At 55.2% G+C, this 15,401-nt stretch overlaps 4 protein-coding genes across 4 annotated transcripts; 2 read left to right on the top strand and 2 right to left on the bottom strand.

Moving 5' to 3' along the window:
* The first annotated feature begins 824 nt into the window (after positions 1 to 824).
* On the top strand, positions 825 to 6,416 carry LOC132332952 (C-signal-like). Its single transcript, XM_059857690.1, has 6 exons — positions 825 to 1,018; positions 1,503 to 1,554; positions 4,663 to 4,850; positions 5,222 to 5,380; positions 5,679 to 5,789; positions 6,104 to 6,416. The coding sequence occupies exons 1-6, from the start codon at positions 875 to 877 to the stop codon at positions 6,215 to 6,217; spliced, it is 768 nt and encodes a 255-aa protein (XP_059713673.1). The 5' UTR covers positions 825 to 874; the 3' UTR covers positions 6,218 to 6,416.
* A 416-nt stretch (positions 6,417 to 6,832) lies between these two features.
* On the bottom strand, positions 6,833 to 8,951 carry LOC132332953 (C-signal-like). The gene is made up of 6 exons (XM_059857691.1): positions 8,786 to 8,951; positions 8,378 to 8,429; positions 7,988 to 8,175; positions 7,574 to 7,732; positions 7,341 to 7,460; positions 6,833 to 7,038 (listed from the first exon to the last, which is right to left on the bottom strand). The coding sequence occupies exons 1-6, from the start codon at positions 8,930 to 8,932 to the stop codon at positions 6,925 to 6,927; spliced, it is 780 nt and encodes a 259-aa protein (XP_059713674.1). The 5' UTR covers positions 8,933 to 8,951; the 3' UTR covers positions 6,833 to 6,924.
* Positions 8,952 to 9,220: 269 nt separating this feature from the next.
* On the top strand, positions 9,221 to 10,609 carry LOC132333012 (C-signal-like). Its single transcript, XM_059857738.1, has 4 exons — positions 9,221 to 9,233; positions 9,629 to 9,756; positions 10,056 to 10,166; positions 10,481 to 10,609. Exons 1-4 carry the CDS (start codon positions 9,221 to 9,223, stop codon positions 10,592 to 10,594), a joined length of 366 nt encoding a protein of 121 aa, XP_059713721.1. The 3' UTR covers positions 10,595 to 10,609.
* A 600-nt stretch (positions 10,610 to 11,209) lies between these two features.
* On the bottom strand, positions 11,210 to 13,445 carry LOC132332723 (C-signal-like). The gene is made up of 6 exons (XM_059857270.1): positions 13,185 to 13,445; positions 12,818 to 12,869; positions 12,430 to 12,617; positions 11,951 to 12,109; positions 11,718 to 11,837; positions 11,210 to 11,415 (listed from the first exon to the last, which is right to left on the bottom strand). The coding sequence occupies exons 1-6, from the start codon at positions 13,329 to 13,331 to the stop codon at positions 11,302 to 11,304; spliced, it is 780 nt and encodes a 259-aa protein (XP_059713253.1). The 5' UTR covers positions 13,332 to 13,445; the 3' UTR covers positions 11,210 to 11,301.
* Between the last annotated feature and the right edge of the window lie 1,956 nt (positions 13,446 to 15,401).

The following is a 15,401-nucleotide window of genomic DNA, read 5'->3' on the forward strand; positions in this document are numbered from 1 at the left end:
GGGGAATAGAGACTTCTGTCCCTTCTGCCACACTGAGCAACAGGTATGTGCCATGAGGCACATCCAGATGGGATGGACTCACCCCCACTACTTTCCTTTCCTTTTTTCCTCCCCCACCTCATATTCATGTTGCCCCAATTCTTCTGTTTTAGCTGAGGCTTTTTACATGGCAGCTCTTTGCATCTTTTAACACTTCTGCATCCTAAAAATCCATGCCCCCAGGCTGGCCTGGGTTGCAGCAGCCTTGCTTTTACAGGCATTTCTTTGGCTTATAAGCATCCAGCATTGTCGTCCAGCAAGGAGGAAGGTGATGGATGTGAGCTTGAAGCCCCAGCAGTCGGTGGTCGAGGCTGCAGGGATTGGGGGGTTGTTCTTTGCTGGCTCCTAGGTGCTCAGGGCAGAGGGAAGTGTTGGCAGGAGTGGAACTTGCAGTACACAAACTGCACTCCCTGTGCTTCCCAGGCTGGGCTTTGGATTAATGTCTCAAAATTCAACCATCCCAAATTTACCCTCCAAACTAGGAGATTGCTGGCCACAGCCAGATTTGAACCTGTTCTCCTTTTCCGGGTAGTGCTCTTCCAAGCCTGCAGATGAGGTGGACCCTTCTGCTGTTACAGAGATTCTGGGAAGTAGGGCTTTAGAGGAGCATAGTGACAATGCAGGTGACATGCAGCCCCATTGTGCCAAATGTCAGGGAGCCCTCGGTCCTCTTGAGACCCTGGCTCCATTTGGGGCAGGCGAGGGGCCAGGTGCTGGCACTGTCCCAGTCCCCATGGGTGCCCAGAGCCACACCCTGGGCTGTGCCGGGCTCCTCTTCACGCCAAGCAGGCGGCAACCTTGCCATGTGTCACCGCCCGGCACAGAGGCTAGGGACATGGCTGCTCTGGCTCGGAGTGTCCTGGTGACAGGGTCCAACCGGGGCATCGGGCTGGAGCTCGTGCGGCAGCTCGCCGCCAGCCCCCGGCCCCCCCAGCACATCTTTGCCACCTGCCGCGAACCCGAGGGTCCCAGAGGGAAGGTCAGTGTGGGCACGGGAATGGGATGGTGCTGAGCCAGGTGGGCAGAGGGGATCCGCGGTCCCCGCAGCCCTGTTGGCTTGCTGCCCTAGCTGGGTAGCCCAGGAGTGGGGGCAGAAGTGCTCTGGGAGTCTCATAACCCCCCCAGCTCCCTGGATAAGGTAGTGCCCAGTGTGGCCGGGTGGGATGAGGCTGGAGAGGCAGACATGTATTTAGCACTCACTCCTGGCTGTGCCCATGGCTGGCCAACCCCTTTTCTGTTCTGGGATCACTTGGTGGGGGGGGCAGTTCCTAAGCCCAGCAGCACCTTTCTCCTGCTTGCTGTGGAGCTGCTGCCCTACCCCAGCCACTGGGAATGGCCCTGTGCTCTTTCCCCAGAGAAAGCAAAGTCACCCTGGCTCAGTGACCTGGGAGCAGGGGTGGGACACCTGACCATGCAGCCGGTGGCTTCTAACCTCCTCCCTTGCCCCATCACTTTATTTCCAGGCCCTGCAAGAATTAGCTGCCCAGCACTCCAGCATCAAACTGGTCCAGCTAGGTATGGAGCAACTCTTCTCCTTGCACCCAAGATTGCTTCCAGCTCTCTGGTGACTTTGGAGGTGGGAGCAGGGGCAGCTTTTGCAGGAAGCTCTAGCCCTGACAGGTGGGGAGGGATCCATGCACACCTGGGCAAGCTTCTCCCTGCAAATTAAGCTGTGCCCTGGCTGGAGCAGTCAAACTGGCTTCAGAGGAGGCAGAGGTGGGTCCAGACATCTCAGCTGAGCAAGTTTCATGGGAAAGGGATGACGTCTGTTCCCAAAGATGCTAAATACAGTGCCCAGGTTGTGGGCTGGGACACATGGGTTCACAAAGTGAAGCAAGGCAGGGCACAGTAACTGCCTGGATGGTTCCTAAGTAGGAGGGTTGGTTTGGGATCTGTTGGGAGGTGGCCATGGTTGGCATTTCTTTCAGGTAAAAAAGGGAGGAAAAAATAGCTAAAAATGACACATGGGAAATCTGCTGATGCTCTGACCCAGAGGCACAGGATGTCCACAGCCTGGACTGGTGAGATGTCCTCTTGGCCATTCCCTCCTTCTGTGGATGTGGGCCAAAGTCAGTGACCTTTTTCAGCAGCATTTGGGAGAAGCACAAGGCAGCAAATAGACCTAGAGAGTATAGGGAGAACAGCCAGGCTGGCATTTGGAATTGGCAAAGTTGGGGTATTCACAGGAAAGAAGCTTTCAGGGTGCTGGACAGGGATAGCTCACTGGGGAGGACAGTGTTTGGGTGAACAGTGGGGAGATAAGGAGCACCAGGCTGAGGATATGTCTTGAGAAGCAGAGATTTCCTGTGTTCCCCTGTGTCTGAGAGAGCGAGGGCGGCTTTTATTAATGAGGAATTAAAAGAACATCTAAATCCAAAAGAAATGTTTTGGCCAAGTGCTTGCACTAGGATTGCCATTGCTGTAAAAAGTGAGGTGGGAAGTAGCCATAGCTTCTAAATATTTGTATTTCATTGAAGCCAATAATAAGAAAACTGAATCAAGGCTATTCCATATCAGTATCTACCTATCTACCTACATGTTTATTTATTTAAAAACATCTGAAAAGTTCAAATAATTTCAGTTCAAGTTCAGTTTTTTTTTAATATTTCTTATAAAATAGGACATTATTGAGTTCAGGCTTTACTACAAAGAGGCAGCAAATGTCTCTTTTGCTATTAAGTAGATTATGAAAGTAAAATACCTTCTCTGTAATAAAAAATACATGAGCTGTGAGCCCCAACTGGCAGTATCTGATGGGAAGAGCATGGCCAACATAAAAGGGACATCTCAAGGGACTGGCCTCTACATGAACAATCTTTACTAAAAACATGCAGCTGAAGCCCCAAATTGTCAATAAAGTCCCAAAATAAGCTTAAAAGTGCTTAAATATCAACAGCAACAAGGTAGTTTTTAAAAAGAGAAGTTGCTTCCAGCTCTCTTGCTCCATAATAAGGAAGGGTTGTCTTCAAACCAGTGACAGGAATGGACTTTTCAGAAAGAAATGTTAAAAAAATAACTCAAAAATGTGTAAGATCTGTCACTTCTTTTCATTCTCTCTCTTTCTTTCCCAGCCTTATTTCTTCCAGGGAGACAAATGTTGGTTATTTCACCAAATTTGGGGGTTAAGGACTAAAAATGTGTTGGTCCCACATGCCTTGGAGCAATGACTCAGCTAATCCCAACAGAGGAGTTAATCATTCACCAGTGGCCAAAAAATCCCTCAAGTGTGCTGGAGTGGCAGAACCTTGAACTTCATCCCATTGTTATCCAAAGAAATAACTCCAAAGCACTCTGTGATTTGTCCTGCAACTGGACATGTAAAATCCTCTCAAATCCCAGGGCTTCTTCCCTTCCCAGCAGCCTCACAGCAGATTATCCCATGGTGTTCGCCTCAAATGTTTTTAGGACACCTCTACAAAGGTCGGGGCTGCACAACACAGGGTAGCAACAAGTCCCATGCCACTCACATACTTGCTTACCACCATAAAGACATCAGGCTAGTTAAAAATGCCAGGGAAAAAGATCTTTTTGCTGCCCATCAGTCTGTAAATATTCCAAGAAAGAAATCTTCAGCCTTGGAAACCTTTGCTAAGTCACTCTTTTCCAAGAATGAGAAAAGAAACACAGCTCAGGGGCCAAAGTGTTGCAAAAAATCTGCAGTCCCCCACTCCCAGCAGGCTCATACATTGGCATCTGCAAAAAACACTCACAGAAATGTGCATGGAAACAAGGGCACACTCCAACCTGCCCATACACGTGAATATTCATGATTTTTAAGGGCTCCGTGGTATACCTGAGGTATTAAAAAGCAATATATATAAAGTTTAATGTTGGCCTGATCAGCCCATTTCACATTCTGAAGGTATTTAGATTACCTTTTTAAATAAACAAACTATGGCCACTTCAGTTGGTGAGTATCCAGGACATGATGTAAATCCTAACAAGCAACCCTGACAGTTGGACACAAACTTCAAAAACCACCACTTTTATTGCCTAAGTCAGAAAAATCCTGCAATTAAACCATGACAGAACTTCAAACGCTATACCAGTACTTCAGCAAAGAGGAAGGCACTTGGGATGCTTATCCCTGTTAGCCCAATTTCAGTTGTGCCTTGTTACTTGAGAGGGGTTGTTGCCACAACTTGGTCAGTAGGGATAGGGAAGGTCAGATTCAGAGCCTGCAATCAAATACTACAGGCTACATCCCAAATCTTTTATTACTTGTACTCACCTCAGCTCATCTGTCAGCTCCAAAACCTTGCGGGTAACTGCGTGAAGAAAAAAATGGCTCCCTGTGGAAATAAACTTGGGAGCCTCAGTGTGCAAGGAACAAGCTTCCTTGGTACAACCATAAAGTCCTTGAATACAGAAAGTAAATACAGACAAGTTTTTCCTACCAATAGCCCCCACATGACCCAAAATGAGTTGAATTAAGGTTTAATTCAGCTGAGGCTGCAAAACCAAGAGGTGAGGACAAACTGCTGTTCATTCCAATGTGCATAATCTGCTAAACCTGCTGCATCCTTTCTGTATAGGAAGTGCTGGTTCCAGCCACAGCACAATTTCCAGTGGGTGCTGTGTGATCCACCAAAGCTGTTCTTCACTTTGCTTTTTCCCTGGCAGACACAGTGAATTTGCCCAGCATCCAAAGGGCCATGCAGACTGTGGGGAATCATCTGAAGGACCGGGGCTTGAACTTGCTCATCAACAATGCAGGCATCAGCTCTCATGCCACACTGTGCTCCCTAGATTCGCAGGAGATGCTCAATGTGTTTGCCACCAATGTGGTTGGGCCACTCCAGGTTGTCAAGGTGTGTCTGAGCCTTTTGCATTTCTCCTGCTTGGGAAGATGTTCCCTGACGAGAAAAAAGGCATCTCCATGGATCTCCTCTGCCTACCCAGAGGAGCTCAGCAGCTTAGCCCAGCCCAGCATGCCTCTTGCTTAGTTCTTCCCCACCTGGAACGGCTGCCTGCTCCAGGCTCATTGGGCCAGGTCACTCCTTTCCTGGGGATGGAAAGGCTGGAGCCTGGCCCCTCCGTGCGGCATTTTCCCCATCCCCTGCACTTATGCCAGGAGTGTCTCTCCAGCTGCTTGTCTACAGTCTGTGACAGAGCCCTCCAGGATGATCCTGAAATTGGGGTTCTGTTCCATGTTAATAGAGTGTTGGTATATTTGCAGCAGGAATTTCTGCCGCTCCTGGAGCAGGCGGCGAAGGGCACGGGAAAGGAGGGTCTGAGCTGCAGCAGGGCAGCTGTCATTAACATCTCCTCCAAGCTGGGCTCCATCGGCCTGTGCCTCCACGTGCCAGAGGCCCCCATGTACCCGTACCGGGCCAGCAAGGTGAGCAGCCAGGGGAGGTGCTGGGGATGCTGTCCCAGGCACAGAGGCCGTGGAGGGGAGGGAGCCCTTGGTCACCCCCTGCCCCAGGCACCCACATCCGGCCTGGCTCTCCCACATGGAAGCAGAGAGACTGGGACAGCAGCAGCCAGGACTGAGCCTTTCCAGCAGGTCATGCTGATGCTTTGCCACAGGACCAAGCCCCATTTCCCACCTCCACAGCCATTTTGTGGTTATGAAATGTCTCCTCTCCTTCCCACCCACTCCCTGGGTTGTGCTGGCAGGGTTGTGCCTCTTCCAGGCTGCCCAGAACATGGTGACGAGGTGCTTGGCTGTGGAACTCCAGGACAAGGGGATCTTGTGCATGGCCATCCATCCTGGCTGGGTGAAGACTGACATGGGCACACAGGAGGTACTGGGCTGTGCAGGGGAGGGTCAGCAGGACCCCCACTGAATCCCCATGTCCTGGGGAGGGCAGGGGCACTTGGGGGATTTTGTGTGATGCTGTGGGCTGCCAGGACCATCTTCTGAGCAGAGCAGGCAGGGAGCAGGCAGCAAGCTGCAACATACTGAGTAGATGGGATAGCCAGCCCTGTCTTCCCAAGCCAGCCTGGAGAGGTGTGGCAGTAAGAAAAAATATCCCCCTGAGCACCATGGATGCTGCTCCCGGGCATGCACCCTCCCCGAGAGCTGCTCTCTGTTACAGCTCATTGTTCTTTTCTGCAGGCACCACTGACAGTGGAGCACAGCGTAAGGGGCATCCTGACTGTGCTGGCCAGCCTCTCACAGGACACCTCTGGAGCCTTCCTCGACTGGGAAGGGAACAGCCTGCCCTGGTGATGGACAAATGGATGGCACCTCTTGCCCATGCTGCAGACTCTGCTCGCTGGCTCATCCCTACTCACCCTGAGCCCTCCCCACACTGCTGGGGAGAGGGAATCAGCTTGGGAAACAGCCTCTGCTTCCCTTCCCACACCATGTGTTCCCTGTGGTCCATCTGTACCCCTCACTACTGTAAAGTCTGGCAGCTGATGCCTCTCTGCTCTGTCTCCACATCCAGTCTCAAACCTCCCGTCTGAGCCCGGGGCAGGATCCCTGTGCTCTGCCTGAGCTCTGTGTGTCCCTCTGTCCCACCTGTGACCAGACATCCCCCAGCTGAGGGAAGAGGGCAGCTGCTCCCTGTGACCGCGAGCCCCTCAGGCAGCTCAGCCTGGGCAGGGGAAAGCCAGGCCTGAAGGGGCTCAGGAGAGGGGCCCTGCTCCAGCTCCTCCAGTGCCTCCTGACGGGGAGGTCTCCAGAGGGCAGTCACGGTGCCATGGGACCTGCTGGCTGGAACTCATGGGGATGCCAGTGACAGCCGTGGGTTGGGAGCAGCTGTGGGCACCACCAATCCCCAGTGGAGCAGAGGGATACCTGGAAAGGGCCACCCCATGAGCTGGCACGGCACAAAAGAGCTGGGGGTCTCAGCAAGAGTTTATTGAGAATGTGGGGGAGGTGGGAGCCATGCCAAAGGGACCTCTTGGCTTCCAGGATCCTGAAGTGGTGTCTCACCACGGGATGACATTCCCTTCCCAGTCCAGGTAGGCGCCCGTGTTTTTCTCAGAGAGGGAGGAGAGGACCTTCAGCATCCCTTGCACGCTGTCATCCACTGTCACAGGGGGCTGTGGGGCAGAGGGGGAGATGCAGCCCATGCCCAAGACCTGGCTGAGGGCCCTGGAGCAGCTGGAGCCAGGGGAAAGAGCTGCTCCAGGGCAAAGAGAAAGCTGAAAACCCCATGGGGAAGGGACTGAGATGAGAACTGAGGGGATGGGGACACCCAGCACAAAGGGCCAGGACAGGGGGAGCTGCCCCAGCAGGGACTGGGCAGGCAGGGAAGCCATGGGCAGGGGCTCAGGACAGCAGCTCCCACCGATGCAAAATCAGCACAGGAGCTCTGATGGACCTGCCCTGGGGGAATTCCTACCGCATCTCCGCCAGATCTGCCCATGTCAGTTTGCACCCAGCCAGGGTGGAGAGCGACGCAGAGGATGCCGTGCTCCTTGTACGCCAGGGACTGGCACTTGCTCAGCATGTTCAGAGCAGCCTGTTGGGAGACAATGCAGGGACAGTGGTGGGAGGGGAAGGGGGGTCTGCAAGGGGACCCGCAGCTGGGCAGGGCAGGGGAAGTGAATCTGTCCCCAGGACGTGTGACAGCACCTTGCTGCAGCGGTACGAGGTGACGTGCATTAACTCCCAACCAAAGGAAGAAGCGATGGAGCCAGCAATGCTGGATATGTTGACGATAGCAGCCTTGCTGCAGCTCAGCCCTGAGCCTGGGCTCCCCTGGGCAGCCTTCTTCAGCAAGGGTAGAAATGCCTGTGAGGAGACAGAGGGGACAGGGGCATAAATGGACATGGGACAGGTCAGGGGAGAAGCTCCCTCCATGGTGTCATCCTCCCTCCTCTTTCCCATTGCCCCAGCCTGGCTGGCTCCAGCTCGTGAGCTCCAGCCCATGGCTCCCTGAGCTTCTCATCAACTGAGAGCCCATTAGTAACCGGGGTGGAGGCAGGATTCCCTCCCACCAGTCCTTCATGTTCCCCCAGGACAGCCAAGCTTGGGTGAGTGTGTCACCTGGCCCATCAGCATGGGTCCAACCGTGTTGGTGGTGTAAATCTCCCTCATGTCCTCCAATGTCTCCATATCAAGCATGTTCAACTTCATAATTCCAGCATTGTTGATGAGAAGGGTGAGTCCAGAGTCCCCCAGGCGCTCCCCAACCTTGGCTGCAGCTGCCTTGATGCTGGCGGGGTCAGAGATTTCTGCAGGGCCAACACAGGGGAGGTCAGAGGCTGTGTCCCCATGCTGGAGTCCCCTCGGTTCCCCTGGAGGTGGCAGTGCCCGATGGCCCTGCAGGCACTAGCCCATGGCACAGCTCCCTCCCAGCACGGTCTCCCAGGGTGTGCCCAGCTGGGCACTCGCCAGAGGAACTGGGGCAAAGGACCCGCACCTCGGGGCACCTACCGAGCGGGATGATGATGATGTTGGGGTGCTTGGAGGCCAAATTCTGTAACTCCTGAAAGAGAGGGCACTGTGTAGGCATGGAGAGGCTGGAGGGACTGTGCAGAGGCTCAGTCTTTCCCAGCTAAAGCCCACATTGCCCTGGCTCCATCCCTGCACTGCCAAGGACCCGCACTGTGCTCCAGCTGCCCTGAACCCAATGGATGGGGAGGACTCCATCACCAAGTATCACTGTTCCCTCCATGCATCCCATGCACAGCTGCTCCTAAGTTGTCTCAGCCCAGCTGCCCTGTGCCCCAGGTGCCTGACTGCAGCTCTGGCCCCTTGCAAGCCCCATCCCTGTTCCTATCTCCCCCTGGCACTGGGTGCTCCCATCCCCCAGCACAGCCCCTGCCTCCCGCCTGGCCTCACCTGTGCTCTCTGTCCCTTGGGGTCCCGACAGCCTGCGAAGATCCACTGAGGTGGGTTTGGCATCTTCAGGAAATTCTGGACAAACCCCAGGCCGATGCCTCGGTTGGCCCCAGTCACCAGAACGGAGCGGACATGGAGCCCTGCCATGCTGCTTGTCCTCACCTGCTCCAGCTCTCACTGCTTGCTCTGCTCTCTAATACATCCTTTTAGCTTTTCCATACACTCCACCCACTCAGGGTTTACACCAACCCTTGGATCCAGGAGGAGCAACCTCACCTCCCCTTCAAACTCCAGGCCATTGATCCTGGCTGGGAGCCAGTCCTTGTTTCTAAAGGGCAAAAACCTTTGGCGTTTTCAGGCAAATTCTGCTGTCCTTGGGAAACCTAATGCCACAAGCCAGGAGAGGTTGATGTGGCTGAGGAGGGAAGGAGCAGCATGTGGAAGGGATGTGGGAAGCTCCAGGGCTCACATGGGCTTGACACTTTCACAAGAAGGGCTTTCTGCATCAGATCCACACAAGACTGGGAACAGGCTGATCTCATCCCCCAGCCCCGATCCCCTGGGCCAGGACACTCCTCACATGGCCCCCAGCAGACACTCTCTGCCTTGAGCTGGCCTCTTCCGAGCCAATGCCCATTCCCTGATTGTCAAGTGAAACAAGGCTCCCATGGAGGGAAGCACACCCAGAGGACCCAGTCTGCTGGCAGAAAATGGGCACCTGCATGGCCAGCACGTCCCCAGCTGCTGGCCTTGCACTCCAGCAAGACACAAACTGCAGGCTTGACTCATCTTCATGCAGCATCTGAGTCCTTGCAGCAGGAATTTCTGCCATTCCTGGAGCAGGCAGCCAAGGCAAGGAGGGTTTGAGCTGCAGCAGGGCAGCTGTCACCAACATCTCCTCCAAGCTGGGCTCCATCGGGCTGTGCCTCCACGTGCCAGAGGCCCCCATGTACCCGTACCAGGCCAGCAAGGTGAGCAGCCAGGGGAGGTGCTGGAGAGGCGGTCCCAGGCACAGAGGCCATGGAGGGGAGGGAGCCCCTGGGTCACCCCCTTCCCCAGGCAACCATGCCTGGCCTGGTTCTCCCACATGGAAGCAGAGAGACTGGGACAGCAGCAGCCAGGACTGAGCCTTTCCAGCAGGTCATGCTGATGCTTTGCCACAGGACCAAGCCCCATTTCCCACCTCCACAGCCATTTTGTGGTTATGAAATGTCTCCTCTCCTTCCCACCCACTCCCTGGGTTGTGCTGGCAGGGTTGTGCCTCTTCCAGGCTGCCCAGAACATGGTGACGAGGTGCTTGGCTGTGGAACTCCAGGACAAGGGGATCTTGTGCATGGCCATCCATCCTGGCTGGGTGAAGACTGACATGGGCACACAGGAGGTACTGGGCCGTTTAGGGGAGGGTCAGCAGGACCCCCGCTGAATCCCCATGTCCTGGGGAGGGCAGGGGCACTTGGGGGATTTTGTGTGATGCTGTGGGCTGCCAGGACCATCTTCTGAGCAGAGCAGGCAGGGAGCAGGCAGCGAGATGCAACATACTGAGTAGATGGGATAGCCAGCCCTGTCTTCCCAAGCCAGCCTGGAGAGGTGTGGCAGTAAGGAAAAATATCCCCCTGAGCACCATGGATGCTGCTCCCGGGCATGCACCCTCCCCGAGAGCTGCTCTCTGTTACAGCTCATTGTCCTTTTCTGCAGGCACCACTGACAGTGGAGCACAGCGTGAGGGGCATCCTGACCGTGCTGGCCAGCCTCTCACAGCACACCTCTGGAGCCTTCCTCGACTGGGAAGGGAACAGCCTGCCCTGGTGATGGACAAATAGATGGCACCTCTTGCCCATGCTGCAGACTCTGCTCGCTGGCTCATCCCTACTCACCCTGAGCCCTCCCCACACTGCTGGGGAGAGGGAATCAGCTTGGGAAACAGCCTCTGCTTCCCTTCCCACACCATGTGTTCCCTGTGGTCCATCTGTACCCCTCACATCTGTAAAGTCTGGCAGCTGATGCCTCTCTGCTCTGTCTCCACATCCAGTCTCAAACCTCCTGTCTGAGCCCAGGGCAGGATCCCTGTGCTCTGCCCGAGCTCTGTGTGTCCCTCTGTCCCACCTGTGACCAGGCATCCCCCAGCTGAGGGAAGAGGGCAGCTGCTCCCTGTGACCGCGAGCCCCTCAGGCAGCTCAGCCTGGGCAGGGGAAAGCCAGGCCTGAAGGGGCTCAGGAGAGGGGCCCTGCTCCAGCTCCTCCAGTGCCTCCTGACGGGGAGGTCTCCAGAGGGCAGTCACGGTGCCATGGGACCTGCTGGCTGGAACTCATGGGGATGCCAGTGACAGCCGTGGGTTGGGAGCAGCTGTGGGCACCACCAATCCCCAGTGGAGCAGAGGGATACCTGGAAAGGGCCACCCCATGAGCTGGCACGGCACAAAAGAGCTGGGGGTCTCAGCAAGAGTTTATTGAGAATGTGGGGGAGGTGGGAGCCATGCCAAAGGGACCTCTTGGCTTCCAGGATCCTGAAGTGGTGTCTCACCACGGGATGACATTCCCTTCCCAGTCCAGGTAGGCGCCCGTGTTTTTCTCAGAGAGGGAGGAGAGGACCTTCAGCATCCCTTGCACGCTGTCATCCACTGTCACAGGGGGCTGTGGGGCAGAGGGGGAGATGCAGCCCATGCCCAAGACCTGGCTGAGGGCCCTGGAGCAGCTGGAGCCAGGGGAAAGAGCTGCTCCAGGGCAAAGAGAAAGCTGAAAACCCCATGGGGAAGGGACTGAGATGAGAACTGAGGGGATGGGGACACCCAGCACAAAGGGCCAGGACAGGGGGAGCTGCCCCAGCAGGGACTGGGCAGGCAGGGAAGCCATGGGCAGGGGCTCAGGACAGCAGCTCCCACCGATGCAAAATCAGCACAGGAGCTCTGATGGACCTGCCCTGGGGGAATTCCTACCGCATCTCCGCCAGATCTGCCCATGTCAGTTTGTACCCAGCCGGGGTGGAGAGCGACGCAGAGGATGCCGTGCTCCTTGTACGCCAGGGACTGGCACTTGCTCAGCATGTTCAGAGCAGCCTGTGGGGAGACAATGCAGGGACAGTGGTGGGAGGGGAAGGGGGGTCTGCAAGGGGACCCGCAGCTGGGCAGGGCAGGGGAAGTGAATCTGTCCCCAGGACGTGTGACAGCACCTTGCTGCAGCGGTACGAGACACCTTGTACCAACTCCCAACCAAAGAAAGAAGCAATGGAGCCGCCAATGCTGGACAGGTTGACGATGGCAGCCTTGCTGCAGCTCAGCCCTGAGCCTGGGCTCCCCTGGGCAGCCTTCTTCAGCAGGGGTTGAAATGCCTGTTAAGGAGACAGAGGGGACAGGAGCGCACATGGACATGGAACAGGGCAGGGGAGAAGCTCCTTCCACAGTGGGCAACATTGAGACCAGCACTGGGGTGTCATCCTCCCTCCTCTTTCCCATTGCCCCTGCCTGGCTGGCTCCAGCTCCTAAGCTCCAGCCCGTGGCTCCAAGAGCTCCTCATCAACTGAGAGCCCATCACAGCGCCAGAGCACTGACAGGAGCCCCTCCCACTGGCCCTTCCCTCCCTCTGTAATGTCCAGCTTGAGCACATGGGAAGGGATCCTTCTGGACCTGTGCTGTAGTGCTGGCGACTCACCTGGCCCATCAGCAGGGGTCCAACCGTGTTGGTGGTGTAAGTCTCCGTCATGTCCTGCAGCGTCTCATTATCAAGGAGGCTTGGCTTCAAAATTCCAGCATTGTTGATGAGGAGGGTGAGTCCAGAGTCCCCCAGGCGCTCCCCAACCTTGGCTGCAGCTGCCTTGATGCTGGCGGGGTCAGAGACTTCTGCAGGGCCAACACAGGGGAGGTCAGAGCCTGTGTCCCCATGCTGGAGTCCTCGGTTCCCCTGGAGGTGGCAGTGCCCGATGGCCCTGCAGGCACCAGCCCATGGCACAGTTCCCTCCCAGCACAGGCTCCCAGGGTGTGCCCAGCTGGGCACTCGCCAGAGGAACTGGGGCAAAGGACCCGCACCTCGGGGCACCTACCGAGCGGGATGATGATGATGTTGGGGTGCTTGGAGGCCAAATTCTGTAACTCCTGAAAGAGAAGGTACTGTGTGGGCATGGAGAGGCTGGAGGGACTGTGCAGAGGCTCAGTCTTTCCCAGGCAAAGTCCATGCTACTCCGTCTCTGTCCCTGTATCAATTTGTGTCCAACACCTGCTCCAGCTGCCACATCAGTGGGGCTCTGTGCCTTCTATACATGCCTTGTGCCATTCTCCCCTCCATGTATGCCATGCACAACTGGTCCTGTGGCATCCCAAGCCAGCTGACCTGTGCTGTGGGTGCCTGACTGAAGCTCCAGCCCATTGCAAACAGCATTTCTGATCCAGTCTCCCCTTGCCCAGTCTCACCTGTGCTCGCTGTCCCTTGGGGTCCCGACAGCCTGCAAAGATCCACTGAGGTGGGTTTGGCATCCTCAGGAAATGCTGGACAAACCCCAGGCCGATGCCTCGGTTGGCCCCAGTCACCAGAACGGAGCGGACGTGGAGCCCTGCCATGCTGCCCTGGCTGTGGCTGCACTGCTCTCGCTTGGACTCTGCCAGTGCCTTTTGCTACTTGGTTATCTCGCATGTTCCCATGAGGACTTGCATCAGCTTGTGGCTCTCGGAAATTCTCTGCCTGCACCTCGATCTCTTGGCTCTGGTCCATACCCATGATCCATTTTTCCTGCTGGCTGTGGAATGACGCAACAGGAGCCAAGTGTCCTGCCCAGACAGGGAGTAGGCCTGGGCTAGGTGTCAGGAGCGTTGCTTTATGCTACCAGACCTGAGCCGTTTGGTTTTCAGGGCCAGCACTATCCCTGTCCTTGCAGTGCGACACCCTCTCCCACCACCTCCCTCCCTCTTGGGATCCCAGGCTTGTCCCTCCCCTTGCCCAAGGTCAGACGGGCAAGGCTGGACTCGCTGGCTGCACAGTGCAGTTTGTTGGCCTTAGTTCATGCAATGCCAAAGCCAGGGCTGGGGATGGAGCAGTCAGGACAGGTGAATGTCCCGTGAGGACTTGAGGATGGAGCAGCCAGGACAGACAAGTGTTCCTTAGCCACAAGAACAGGCTGAGAAACATAGAAACCCTCCAGGACCACTGGGAAAAACCCTCCAGGGCTGACCAGAGTGACCCCTTTCCTCAGAGTCTGCTCTAACAGCACCTCTAACATTTAAGTGTGACAGAAGGATAATACCTGCCCCATCCCTGGAAGTGTTCATGGACAGGCTGCAGGGACTTCTGAGCAACATGGTCTAGTGTAAGGTGTCCCTACTTGTTCAGGGGGGTTGGAACTAGATGGTCTTTAACATCCTTTCCAGTCCAAACTATGGCTCTGTGATGCCATGATAAAATTAAGATTTGCCCCTGGGTGTTACTTTGGTGTGGCTGGGAACCAGGGCTGTGCCCAGGCACATGCACTGCAGGTGAACATCCAGCCCCAGGGTGGCCCAGGTACCCTCCAGCTCTTTCCTGAAGTACAGACTGAACCAATTGATGGACTGAACTCCCAGGGAAGCATCTGACTGGTGGATTCAGGAGCTTTGGACAGGCCTGAGGACCACTGAATCATAGAATCATCCCCCAGGAGCTCCTGTTGCACCTAAAACCAATGGAGAACCATGACCTGCATGTTTCCATGTGTCCTCATCCTGCAGAGAGGGTCTAGGCATCTGATGGATGATGGATGGATTGTACTTGGTGGTCTCAGGGGTCTTTTCCTGTCTAAATGATTCTCTGATTCTATGATCCCATGGCCTCCCCAGCTGGTTCCTGCTGCAGCATCACTCAAACTGCCCAGACCATTTGCAACAGTGGAATATACACATTTAAGATAGTTCAGAGATGTTGTGTAGGTAGTTTAAAGTAATTAATGACCACTTATATGGGATGTGATTGGGCAGGACTAGGGGGTATAAGCTTGTGGAACCTCTCCTGCTCCAGCTGGAGATGCTACTCCAACTTTGCTTTGCAACTGGACAATGATGAGCTGTCATGTTCAGGAGATCTGATCCTCCATCCAAATGCAACCTTTCCAAAGAAATCAGCTTTTGTCAGTAAGAGCAAACCCTGCTGCCCACTCTTCTGTGTATGTGGTGAATTGACCCTGGCTGGATGCCTGCCATCTACCAAAGCCACTCTATTGCTTCCCTCTGCAACTGGACAGGGGAGAGAAAAAAATGTAACAAAGGTTCATGAGTTGAGATAAGGTCCAGGAGAAATCACTCACCAAATACCATCACAGGCAAAACAGACTCAAACTGGGGATATTAACTGAATTTGTTACTAACAAAATCAGAGCAGGATAATGAGAAGTAAGATAAATCTTAAAAATACCTTCCCTCCACCACTCCCTTTTTCCCAGCTCTACCTCCCCCTGCTCAGCAGTGCAGGGAGGCAGGGAATAAGGGTTGTGGTCAGTTCATCACATGTATTCCCTGCTGTGACTCAGGAAGAAGAGCTGGACTCCTTTCCCTGCTTCAGCATGGGGTCCCTCCCATGGGAGGCAGTTCTCCATGAACTTCTCCAAAGGGAGTCCATCTCCTGGGCAACAGTTCTCCACAAACTGCTGCAACATGGATCAATCT

The sequence above is a fragment of the Haemorhous mexicanus genome, chromosome 12 (genome assembly GCF_027477595.1).
Source record: "Haemorhous mexicanus isolate bHaeMex1 chromosome 12, bHaeMex1.pri, whole genome shotgun sequence".
Lineage (NCBI taxonomy): Eukaryota > Metazoa > Chordata > Aves > Passeriformes > Fringillidae > Haemorhous > Haemorhous mexicanus.